Source organism: Saccopteryx bilineata, chromosome 11, assembly GCF_036850765.1.
Source record: "Saccopteryx bilineata isolate mSacBil1 chromosome 11, mSacBil1_pri_phased_curated, whole genome shotgun sequence".
Classification (NCBI taxonomy): Eukaryota; Metazoa; Chordata; class Mammalia; order Chiroptera; family Emballonuridae; genus Saccopteryx; species Saccopteryx bilineata.
In genome coordinates this window covers 80547302-80559894 of record NC_089500.1, presented here as the reverse complement: position 1 = coordinate 80559894, position 12593 = coordinate 80547302, and the positions used below count along the sequence as shown (strand labels likewise).

The 12593-nt window shown below is 48.5% G+C and overlaps 1 protein-coding gene across 1 annotated transcript; it reads left to right on the top strand.

Annotated features, from left to right (window-relative positions):
- Window positions 1–3501: 3501 nt before the first annotated feature.
- H1-1 (H1.1 linker histone, cluster member) lies at window positions 3502–4161 on the top strand. Its single transcript, XM_066246765.1, has one exon. The coding sequence runs from the start codon at window positions 3502–3504 to the stop codon at window positions 4159–4161; it is 660 nt and encodes a 219-aa protein (XP_066102862.1).
- Window positions 4162–12593: the final 8432 nt, after the last annotated feature.

The window sequence follows — 12593 nt, the reverse complement described above, 5'->3', positions numbered from 1 at the left end:
TCAAAGGGAGAAATGAAAGTTTTACAGTTCTCAGTAAATGACAAATCTGGTTCTTAGTTGTTTTATTCAGGATGCTGCATTAACTTTTGGAATGCCAGTTCTTTCATGCCCCTCAAACATTCACTGAGGCTTCGTACTGTGTTTAGAACTGAACAGCAGTTGAAGCTTTGTATTGAATAAAAAGAAAAAAAACCAGTTGTTGCATTAAAGCAGGTGTGTGGTATTTGTACAGTGTAACTTGGCAAAGTTTGTCTATCCACATGCTTTAACTCTTAAACACATGACTAGTATGTTAAACCACTGGTTTAGTTAGCTTCTTGACGCCGCCCGCGGCGGGCGTACTCTTGCGGGCCGCCTTGGTGGCCAGCTGCTTGCGCGGGGCCTTCCTGCCCGTGGACTTGCGCGCCGTCTGCTTGGTTCGAGCTATAGTAATTAAAGCCTACAAACACTCAATAGTTAGCGTAGCAAATATGTCACCCGTCTGCGTTACTAGAATTTATAGAACGTATGGAGTACTGATTGGATAAGAAAAACGTTCCGGGAGCCGATTGCTTTCCAAGAACAGTGCAGTTTCATTGACTGCTGCCTTCTTTCTAGGCTCTTCAAATTTACTTTCGTTCTCTTCTCCCCATCCGATTTTCATAATCTGATCATAATACTTTGAGCATTTTATTTTCATAAGAGTAAAGGCATTGGTTTCAACAGTACCACTGCTTTTCAATCCTGTATATTTCTTTAGTTCTTGGTGGGGAAATAAAGGGAATATTACCCCCTGCCTCCGCTTCCGGAGTGTACATACTTTTCACACTGCCTGCTACATAATGCGAGATCGTGATGTTTCTGTAACCTTTTTACAAAGAGGTCCCTTTGTATTGCTTAAATCGACTGAAGGGCTTCTTTGAAACCTACAATACACACTATCAAGCAGAGTAAATCACAGCAGCTTTCAAAGAAATAGTCCCTGTAATCAGGCACTTTCTCGTTGAGCGTTTATGCTCTGAGCTTTACACTTTTAAGTTTTCTGAAACTCACGTTTCCTTAAGCCTAGGGTACATTATTCCAGGTGCAAAAAGGCTGTGAAGGTGAGGTGAGCCAGCACCAAGACCAGGTACCCTGCTTGCTGGCCCAGTAAATTGGATTCTGGACCCTAAAGAGAGCTACTTATCAAGACCTCATTTTGTCATTAAAAAATTTTTATTTTAAGCTTGAAGCAAGCTAATGCTGCTCTTTTATACTAGGATGAGGTAGATCTGTTTCCAATTTTGATTGGTTTAGTCCAGGGGTCCCCAAACTACGGCCCACGGGCCACATGCGGCCCCCTGAGGCCATTTATCCAGCCCCTGCCGCATTTCCAGAAGGGGCACCTCTTTCATTGATGGTCAGTGAGAGGAGCATAGGATGCATCACAAAGCAAGGCATTGCTCACGTACAGTACTACTTCCAGTGCTGCGGAATGTACGTGTCACCACTCCAGAAGTGCGTCATATCATTTGTTACGGCTAGCAGTGACAAATATGGAACTGGATATTGACCATCTCATTAGCCAAAAGCAGGCCCATAGTTCCCATTGAAATACTGGTCAGTTTCTTGATTTAAATTTACTTGTTTTTTATTTTAAATATTGTATTTGTTCCCATTTTGTTTTTTTACTTTAAAATAAGATATGTGCAGTGTGCATAGGAACTTGTTCATAGTTTTTTTTATAGTCTGGCCCTCCAACAGTCTGAGGGACAGTGAACTGGCCCCCTGTGTAAAAAGTTTGGGGACCCCTGGTTTAGTCCATTCAGGCCAGCATTCCTTTTTTGCATATTCAGGCTCGTTAACCCAAAGAAATCACAAGAGGTAGAAACCATTAGTACTACAAGAAACTTCTAAACCCAGTATTTCAGATTTAAAAGTTGCATTTGATTAGATACCTTGTTTATCCCCCCCCCATAAAAAGATGTCTATTTTTCGAAAAGGTATCACGTAGGAAAACAGTCGAGATTTATACCTGTGTCATTATACTTGACTATCTTTTATGCTAAGACACATAGCCCTAATTATCCTCTTCCAAATTCTTTTTTTTATTATTATTTATTCATTTTAGAGACGTGGGGGAGAGAGAGAGAGAGAGAGAGAGAGAGAGAGAGAGAGAGAGAGAGAGAGAAGGGCAGGGGAGTAGCAGGAAGCATCAACTCCCATTTGTGCCTTGACCAGGCAAGCCCAGGGTTTTGAACCAGCAACCTCAGCATTCCAGATCGACACTTTATCCACTGCATCACCACAGGTCAGGCCTCTTCCAAATTCTTAGAAGTTATGTGGTACCTTTTAAAAACATAGATTCTCCGGAAAATGGTAGGTAGGAAAGAGTAGTGAGAAAGACGGAGGAAATGTCTTTGGGATCGTGACATTAGTGGCCGCCACCTGGAAACAGGCTCTTGCATTGCTAGGGAAACCAGAGAAGCCCAACCTACCAGGCCTGGCGGACTTGTTTGAGAACTGAGGGCGCGCGCGGGAAAAAGACGTCACTGTCCTGGTTTCCCGCCGCCGGGGGGCAGTTGACCTGTTAGTGTTAGTCTTTAAATGCTTTTACAGCTGCAAAGAAAGAAAACTGTCCCCTAAGTGTCACCCCAGGGGGTTCCCTTTCACTTTCAAATTTAAGACAACTGCATTTCCGCCCAGTGCTCGTTGGGAAACCGTGGTCACCGGGGTCCCCGTTAACGCCTCGGATGCTTGGTCGAGTTTTGTACACCTTATCGACGTCGAACCCGGGTCGTTAACGTCAGTGTCTATTGTCGGGTTGACACCTGACATCACGGAGGGCATTGAGCTACAGACATCAGTCGGAATTCATGAAATTGTTTGCCTACTAAGTTTTTTTCCCAGGAACCCCTTTTGACTGTTTTCGGTGTCGGCGAGGTCTGGTGCTGTGAACGGTGCCTCTGACCAGCACACACCGGTTCTGTCGCTCTCCGGCGTTGCCGGGAAAGGCAATGGCAGGAGAACTGGTCCCTAAACCCGCAGACCCGGCCTTCGCTCCGCGCTTTCTTTTTTCTCGCCCCGGCCGTTCTCGACAGCCCCCTCCCACCCATACACTGCTGACAAGAGAGGCGTGTCGCTAACAACGCTGCTTTAGGGTAAGTCTCAGGTGAAATTCCTTGTATTCTGCACTGACTGCTTCATTGACGAACGGACCCTCCCACCTCCCCCCCTCACCCCCCCGGAGAAGGAGCATCTTCCGGAACTGATGGGCGATAGAGTCAGGCTTTTCCTCGTCTTGTGTTTCTGTCCCGGAGCCTGGACCCGCGGCAGGGTCAGGGAAGGCCATCCAGGCCGGAGGGTGGAGGGGGTCCTTTCGGAACCGCTGAGGAACCAGGCGCGCCCGGGGACTACAGGGGGCGACATGCGCACCAATCACAGCGCGGCCCCGGCCTTATAAATACGCGGCGGCGCGGCCCGCGGCGTGTTCCTCCTGCCTGTCTGTTCCTATCGCTTCTCTGGTTTTTTCTCCATCTCGCCATGTCTGAGACCGTGCCACCGGCTCCCGCTGCCTCCACGGATCTCGAGAAGCCGTCAGCCAACAAGAAAGCAGCGAAAAAACCCGCTAAGGCGGCGACCGCAACCGCCAGGAAGAAGCCTGCGGGCCCTCCCGTGTCCGAGCTCATCACCAAAGCCGTGGGCGCCTCCAAGGAGCGCAGCGGCGTCTCGCTGGCAGCGCTCAAGAAGGCGTTGGCGGCCGCGGGCTACGACGTGGACAAGAACAACAGCCGCATCAAGCTGGGCCTCAAGAGCCTGGTGAGCAAGGGCACCCTGGTGCAGACCAAGGGCACCGGCGCCTCGGGCTCCTTCAAGCTCAACAAGAAGGCTTCCTCCTCCGGGGAGCCCACCAAGCCTAGCACCACGAAGGTGGTGGCCAAACCCAAGGCGACGGGCGCTTCTAAGAAATCCAAGAAGGTTACTGGCGCTGCTGCGAAGAAAGCTGTCAAGACTCCAAAGAAGGTCAAGAAGCCTGCGGTGACCAAGAAGCCCTCCAAGAGCCCCAAGAAGCCTAAGGCTGTGAAGCCCAAAAAAGTAGTCAAGAGCCCGGCCAAAGCGGTGAAACCCAAAGCCGCTAAGGGGAAGGTGACCAAGCCCAAGACGGCTGCCAAGCCCAAGAAAGCAGCCCCCAAGAAGAAGTAGAAGACTCCGTTTGGAACTTGGCTCCAATAACCCAACGGCTCTTTTAAGAGCCACCAACGTGTTTTTCCAAAAGAGCTTCTGAGTACTCAGGCCTCTGGCTCATTGTAAATTTTCAGCTCCCTCATATACACAGAGTATTTCTAAGGTGATCTTCTCAGCCCCAGAATCCCAGATAAAAAGTAAAATTATCACTGAGCATCAGTCCCAAATTAATAGAGGTGTTTTTGGTCTCCTGGGTGATTTAAAGGGCAGCCAGGTTTGGGGGACACCACGTCCTGTTTGTTTGCCTTGAGGTTTTTATAGATCTATGTATCCTGGAAGTCCCACACCCCAAACCACTTAGGGGCAATCGAACCCCTGGTCCAGGTTGGAAGGGTTCCCTTGTCTATGCAGGACTTCCCTGGTGGTCTCTGAGATAAAATCCGGGACACTGTTGTTGAAGCCCTCTTTCCCGAAATTGGGAAATACCTTGAGGGTGGTCAGTGAAATCCATGGCTCAACATTGACTTCTGCAGATGGAACGGAAGAGCTGTCCCCTCAGAGTGGCGGTGCGTCACTAGTGTGGACAGTTTCTGTCCAGCAGGTGGGCCTCCTGCAGTGGCCCCCATGCCCACCTCTGACTGCAGGGCGCTCCTGGCTTGCTCGGCGCCTGACGGGACTTGCTGGCTGTCCCCTAGTTGCCAGCCGTGGTCGGGACAAAGAAGCTGGGCTGCAATGGAGCTTTTAGAACCAAAGCCCAAAAGCCCTTACCCGGTTTTTCTGTTTCTAGAAACAACTGCCCTGATTGGATAATATTTGAAATTCCCACTCTCTGCCTCGCTAGATCGTATTTCACCGAATTCGGCGTTTTTTATCCTGCTGGCCCACACTGCATCACATTAGTTTGGGGACACGTGCGGAATTGTACCTTCAAGTTTTAGAAAGTTTAATTCTAGGATTCACGAGGTAATAGTGTCTTTTTTCACATCCAAGAAAAAGCAGTACATGATGAGCCAGGTTTTACTCACAATGCAGCTCAGTTAGTTGTAAGACTTTTTATATAGCACATACAAATTGTTTAATAAGTCAATTGCTCTATTTTTTTCTTTTTTTCCATTGTTTTCCACAGCTCCCTCCCTCTATTCTCTAAGAGCTGGCATACAGACATTTCACAACCCAACTCCCCTTTCCCCACACTGTATGTTCACGCTCTGCTCTGAATGTGCCCTTGAACATAGACCTACCTGCACACGTGCACGATAGTTTTGTTTTGTGTTTTCAGTTACAAAATGGTGATATTACATGCACTTTTCTGGATGTTGCTTTCTCTTTTCACAAAACCTTGAGAAAATCCTTTCAAGTTAAATCGCCTTTTAAAACGTGTCCTGCAACCAGAGGAGCATAATGTTTTCATCCCTTGATAAGTAGTGACACTTCCGTTGACCACTGCTGACCATGGTCCAATAGACCATGGTTCCAGCGCTGAAATTGCTAGATTAGAGTACACGTTAAATTTCAGTTAGTTGGTGCTGACATATCCTGAAAATAGCTGTCTCCTCTCCCTCCAGCCTTCAAGGTGTGGTCTCATTAATTTCTGCCAGTCCATGGAGTATAAAATCATTTCACATTGTCCCTTCCTTTCGTTAGGTTTATCGGCCACTCGAATATGCACTTCTGAGAATTCCCACTAACACCTATGTTCACTGACTCGTTGGGCAGTCTGTCTTTCTCACTCATCCCATTGTGTTTCTTATACAGAGAAAAATTAACCTTATATTTATCACCTGTTTTGCAGATAATTTTTTTCATTTTGGCAATTTCTTTCTGTATTTTCTTTGTCTATGAGGTATTATTTTCCATTGATCTGTATTGCATATTATTTATTATATAATATTAAAAGCATTAAATATTTTAATTACAAACAATAATAATGGTAATTTTCTCTGTCTTTTGCTTTAAAGATCATGTCACTGACATACAATCGTGAGGTGTTTTGTGGAATCTTGGTTCCTCCACCTGGTTAGAACACCCAACCACAGTGAGAACAAGATGAGGTCAGGAACTGAACTAACCAGACAAGGTAACCCCCCTGAGGTTCGCACAAGAACTAACCACTCCGCTTCACCTCTGACCCCTAACCCCTGATCCTCAGTCATTGCCTTTAAAAACCCGCCGTGGAGCTCGGGTTTAAAGCCCAACTTCCTTATTTGAGAAGTCACCCAGACACACGCAATGTGACTCTCTGATGGATGACAGTACCTTTGTGTATGTGTGATTCCAATCAGGGCCTTGGGAACCTCACAAGATAACAGTCTTGAATTTTCAGACTGAAGGAAGAAATTGAGGGGTCAACAGTCTTGAAGTTTGGCACCCCAGAGCCCCCCTTACAGAGACGACCACCTGCTTTGGAGCGAGACAAGAAGAATGTTGGTTTCGGGAGCGTCTCAAGGCTTTTTCCCCACCTCCCGACAGTCTGAGAACCAAGGAAGCCTCAAGGAGGCTTATCCGTTCCTCAGAGAGCCATCTCTATGTTCCTTCCAAAAGTGTATATACTATTTTTAAAATTATTGCTTATCAGTAATTGACCTTGTTATGGGATTACCTTGTGGTCGACACCCTGAGCACAGAGCTTGCCCAGAAGTGTGAGGGCGGATCCTTCCTCCTGGGTGACACTACAGTGACAGGGTGCAGGGCTTTTCAACAGGGACACAGACGGAACCACAGAAAAGGGAAGCACCTCATACAAGGAGAGAAGGAATGACGGAATGAGGATTTTCCCATGTGTTCCCAGATTTGCCCAGCAGAGGGAGGTCTCTGGCTAACGGCCGGTAGAGCACTTAATTAGAGAAGGCGAGAGCTGCAGGCTCCTAAGAACCATGATGTCCACTTCTTTACCAATCAACGGAGACAGTATTCCCTGATTTACCTGATGTTCTGATGCCAATCTTTTGCGGCCGTGGCAGGTGGAACTTTTTATCAGTTTCTCTGAATAGTTCTGCAGGTCTCTGGTGGATTCTGGATGCCCTGAGGACCCGCCCTGATGTCACTTGTCCACTTCGCTGCTTCCTTGGGGCCGTTCTTACCCCACAGAAGGAGCCAGCTGGTTCTCACTGCCCTCAGCACGCACTGCTCGTCCTGCTGGGCTTTGCCTCACGCATTTTCCCTATTACCCATCACCCAAATTTTATGAGAATAATCTAGAATTTCTCCTAAACCACACTGAGAGTTGGGAGAATTAATCCAGCGAGCAACAACTAGGACTTTAAAGTGGACATGAGAGAAGATCCCTCTCCAGATCCGTGGGGGCGATTGCTCTCAGGAGTGGCTAGAGAGGCCGCTGGTTCATCCTGGAGCTTGTCCATCTTCAGGTCACGGCTGCCCAGGCATGGATGGAGCATTGTGAGCGGTAGGTGGCTATGGGCCAAGTCTGGAAGGGCACAGAGCCCCTCGCCCATCTTCTACAAACCAGATCTCAGTCATTTGGCCATACACGCTGACATGTAGGGGCTCAGCAGAAACCTAACTTCAAGTCCAGGAGGAAGAGGAAAGGGATTTTATGAACAGTCTCTGACACAGGTGTTTTGCTGGTGACCCCTCTGCCTGGTCCTGGCCTGTATCCCCTTCCTAGCACGTCATAGTGGCCACCACTAACCCCTGGATTGGGTTGGTATTGAGAGATTAAGAAAATAATGAAGCAATACAACACCTTGATTATGGAACTGATGGATAAGATGATGCACACATCAGTTCTTTCAAAAAAGGTCCTGCAATCAAGGTTTTCAAATGTATTTGTACATAGTTCTTCACATGACTCTCAAAATTCTTATTTTCAGTATATGTTCCTTCATGTCTTCATGGTTTTTTTTGGTATTCCCTTATTTTTATTAGGATAGCCAATGGGCCTGGCCAGGCGGTGGCGCAGTGGGTAGAGCATCAGACTGGGACACAGAGGACCCAGGTTCGAGACCCCGAGGTCGCCAGCTTGAGCACAGGTTTATCTGGTTTGAACAAGGCTCACCAGCTTGAGCCCAAAGTCGCTGGCTTGAGCAAGGGGTCACTTGGTCTGCTGTAGCCCCCGGCACATATGACAAAGCAATCAATGAACAACTAAAGTGCCGCAGTGAAGAATTGATGCTTCTTGTCTCTCTCCCTTCCTGTCTGTCCCAATCTGTCCCTCTCTCTGTCTCTGTCACACACACACACACACACACACACAAAATGATAACAATACTAGCCAATGGTTTATCTAATAGCATCTTCCCCCCTAAGATCCAGCAGGATCTATTTTCCTTTCTATAACTTGCCTGGACCCCAGCCAAATTCTAATTTTATCTTTATTACATTTCTCCATATAAATGTTAAATGTCTGGTTGGTTAATTAAACTTCCTTTTTCCCTTAATGGAAGGTTTATTTTGTCGTCACCCTGTCTTGTTCGGCATTCTCAGTGTGTAAAGGTACAGAACTCCCTCAGAGCAGAGCACATCGGCAGAGTGCCGTCGATGCAGGGAAGCCTGGCAGCACTGGGCAGGACCCCACTTCGCAGGACACGCCTGGGAGAGCCCCCGAGGCAGAGATGGGCTCAGCATCGTCCCCACTGTGCCTTCACTTCTCCTGCATGGAGGTGGGGGGCGGGGGGGGGGCTCTCAGTCAGCCCGCAGTCGTGAGGCTCCAGCAGCGGGTCAGTGTTTGAATTATGAGGACGGGGAACGAATAACACTGGGGCTCCTGGTGTGGGGGAGGGGAAGGTGTTTCTCTTCTTCCCCTATCTCAGGTTCTCCAACTCGGGCCCTGTCCGTTAGATTCACAAAAGATAGAGTCATAAGAGAAAAACAGAAGTTTAGTACCCGGTATGAAATAATACAAAATGTATACAGTGGCCTCTGCCTCCAGTTCCTAGCAGAGAGCGCCTGAGACCCTTTGCTAATCTTTTAAGTGATAAAAGGCCGGAGAGTATTGTTTGTTCTGATATTTGGTCTTTGACCGAAGTTTCCCCCAACCCAGAGCTTCTCCATCCCTTTCTGTTTCCTCAGTGAGAGGAGCGTCTTTTTGTTCTAATGAGGTCACTCTGTGTGGGCTCCCGGAGAGGGGCTGGCTACCAGAAAGACTAACATTGATGAGAAGCTGGCACCCCATTCTCCATCCTCTGGAGAGGAAGGAGGAACTGGAGATTAAGTTATTGATTGATTATGCCTACATGATTAAATCTCCATAAAAGTCCCCAAAGTACAAGACTTAGAGAGCTTCTCGGCTGGTGAACACATCCACCTGCCCGGAGGCTGGTAGTTTCTAAATCCACGTGGACAGAAGCTCCTTGCTAAGGACACTTTTGGATCTTGTCCTATATGCACTTTGTATCCGGTTGCTCATCTGTATCCTTTATGAGATCTTTGACTGTATAGCAAACTGGTAAACAAAGCATTTCCCTGAGATTGTGAGCTGTTCTAGCAAATGACGGAGCCCGACGAGGGGGTCATAGGAACCCCTGATTTGTAGCTGGTCAGTCAGAATGATGGGGGGGACAACCTGGACTTGTGACTAGTTTCTGTGCTGGGGGTGGGGGGGGGGTGGGTAGGAACAGTCGTGTGGGACTGAGTCCTCAGCTCTGAGATCTGTTTTAACTCCAGTTAGTGTCAGAATTGAGTTGAACTGTATGACACGCAGCTCGGTGTGGGGAAACAAGACCTCCACTGGCGGCGACAGAAGGGGAGTGTTTGGCTTGACCTGTGGTGGCGCAGTGAATAAAACATCGACCTGGAACGCTGAGGTCGCCAGTTCAATACCCTGAGCTTGCCCGGTCAAGGCACATATGGGAGTTGATGCTTCCTGCTCCTCCCTCCTTCTCTTTCTTTCTCTCTCTCTCTCTCTCTCTTTAAAAGTGAATAATAAAAAAAAAAGTGGAGCGTTTTGAGCATGGTCATGATGGGAAAATAAAGGAGAAACGGAGATTTTCCTAGACACGTGTGCACCCTGTGTACACGTGGAAATAGAGAAGAGTAGCTCAACCTGGTGGTGAGCACTTGGGTTTCCACAGCATCTTAGCAAAAGAACAGAGAGCTGACAGGGCAGAGGAAACTTACTTCCTAGGCAGCAAATGGTGGGAAGACAAGTCTATGGAGAAAGGAATGGTAAATAAGGGGGCTCCTTTCAGCAGTTTGTTATTCCTCTGGTGATGTCTCCGAGCGGAAAATGGTCTAGACCAGTGGTCGGCAAACTGTGGCTTGCGAGCCACAGGCGGCTCTTTGGCCCCTTGAGTGTGGCTCTTCCACAAAATACCACGTGCGGGCGCTACCTCGATAAGGAATGTACCTATCTATATAGTTTAAGTTTAAAAAAATTTGGCTCTCAAAAGGAATTTCAATCGTTGTACTGTAGATATTTGGCTCTGCTGACTAATGAGTTTGCTGACCACGGGTCTCGAGTAATGAACTTCTGTCCTTCCTGGCACAGAGCAGAGGTGGGAGGGGGTCACCTCTGCATATTGGTTTCCTGTTTTTAGGCAAATGGAGGGAGGGCAGAGAGGTTCTACTGCTGTACCGTTTTTTTCTCATTGCCTTCCGCTCAAGATAATTCATGTGCCTGAAATTGCCCAAACCCTTCACTTTTGAGTTACTCCCAGCCTCTATCAGCATGACTGGTAGAATTTACAAGTTGGGGAGAGTGAGAGATGGTCTGACCTCCTCCAGGTCTTCCTCCGGATGGAGGCAGAGGCCAACCAGGCCGCTGACACCCAAAACACAACACATTTGCTTCACCTCTCCTATTCCTAGAGAGAGGATTCAGAGGACAAGATCGACAAGCATTTCTGTGTAATATCAGTCATAAATTACCATAACATCTAGCAATCTTTTGACATGTTGTTGTCATCCGCAGTGGTGTGTGTGGTTTTGCCGACTTCACCGTGGACGTGTCGTTAGCCAACTCAGGTGTGATCATTTACGTTTGTCGTGGAACACGCTTTTTAAAATAAGCCTGTGTATATATAGTCAAGGCCTATTTGTCCATCTCTGGATCACAATAAAGACTGACAGTCGGCCCTGGCTGGTGGGCTCAGCGCTAGAGTTGGACCTGCGTGTGGATGTTCTGGGTTCGAGTCCCAGTCAGGGCACACAGTAGAAGCAACCATCTGCTTTTCAACCTTCCCCCTTCCTCCTTCTCTCTTTCTCTTCTCTCCTGCAGCCATGGCTCCAATGGTTCAAGCAAGTTGGCTCCAGGCACTGAGGATGGCTCCATGGCCTCACCTCAGGTTCTGAGAAGTCTCAATTGCTGAGCGACAGAGCAACAGCCCCAGATGGGCAGAACTGCCCGGTATGGGGCTTATCGGGTGGATCCCAGTTGGGGTGCATACGGGAGTCTGTCTCTCTGACTCCCTGCTTCTCACGTCACTAAAGAAATAAAGATAAGCCTGACCAGGCAGTGGCACAGTGCATAGAGCATCAGACTGGGACACAGGGGACCCAGGTTTGAAACTCCGAGGTTGCCGGCTTGAGTGCAGGCTCATCTGGTTTGAGCAAAGCTCACCAGCTTGAGCCCAAGGTTGCTGGCTTGAGCAAGGGGTCACTCACTCTGCTGTAGCCCCCCAGTCAAGGCACATATGAGAAAGCAATCAATGAACTAAAGTGTCGCAACGAAGAATTGATGCTTCTCATCTCTCTCCCTTCCTGTCTGTCTGTCCCTGTCTGTCCCTCTCTCTCTCTCTCTCTGTCACAAAAAACAAAAACAAAAACAAAAGGACTGACAGCCATCATGCCAGCAATAACTATTTACTGAGATTTTACAATATTTCAGGATAGCTGGTGCTATAACAATCTGAAAAAAAAATGTCAACTTCTTTTCCAGGCCTGAGTCCCCATCAAAATTCACCTCGCTCCATCTCCTCCCCCATCTGCAGTTTCTCACCGAGGGCCAGTTCCCCGTCTTCTCTCACAGTTGGCCTGGTTACCGTCTGGGCCGAGCCCTCTAGGCCGATGGCCCAGCACGTACCATGTCCCCCAGGACCGTGGCTCTGGTTACTCAACAAGTGTCAGTGGCCAGGATGTTCCCCGCTGTTCTGGTTTGCCTGCTGCTCTGGGCAGTCAGTGGGCAGAAACACCTGCAACTTTCCCTCATCCCCCCCACCCGAGTTCCAGTGTGTCAAACACACTAGGAGGACTCAGACCTCCTGACCTCTGGGACACCCTTCTGGTCACTCACAGACTCCTGGAAACCAAAGCTCTGACTCCACTAAAGAGGGAATGGAGACATCAAAGCTCAGACTGGCCTTGGCCGGTTGGCTCAGTGGTGGAGCGTCGGCCTGGCGTGCAAGGGGTCCCGGGTTCGATTCCCGGCCAGGGCACACAGGAGAAGTGCCCATCTGCTTCTCCACCCCTCCCCCTCTCCTTCCTCTCTGTCTCTCTCTTCCCCTCCTGCAGCCAAGGCTCCATTGGAGCAAAGATGGCCCGGGCGCTGGGGATGG

Bases quoted from the DNA above. Each gene is read 5' to 3' on its own strand.
- H1-1 (XM_066246765.1), top strand. From the start codon at position 3,502: ATGTCTGAGACCGTGCCACCGGCTCCCGCTGCCTCCACGGATCTCGAG.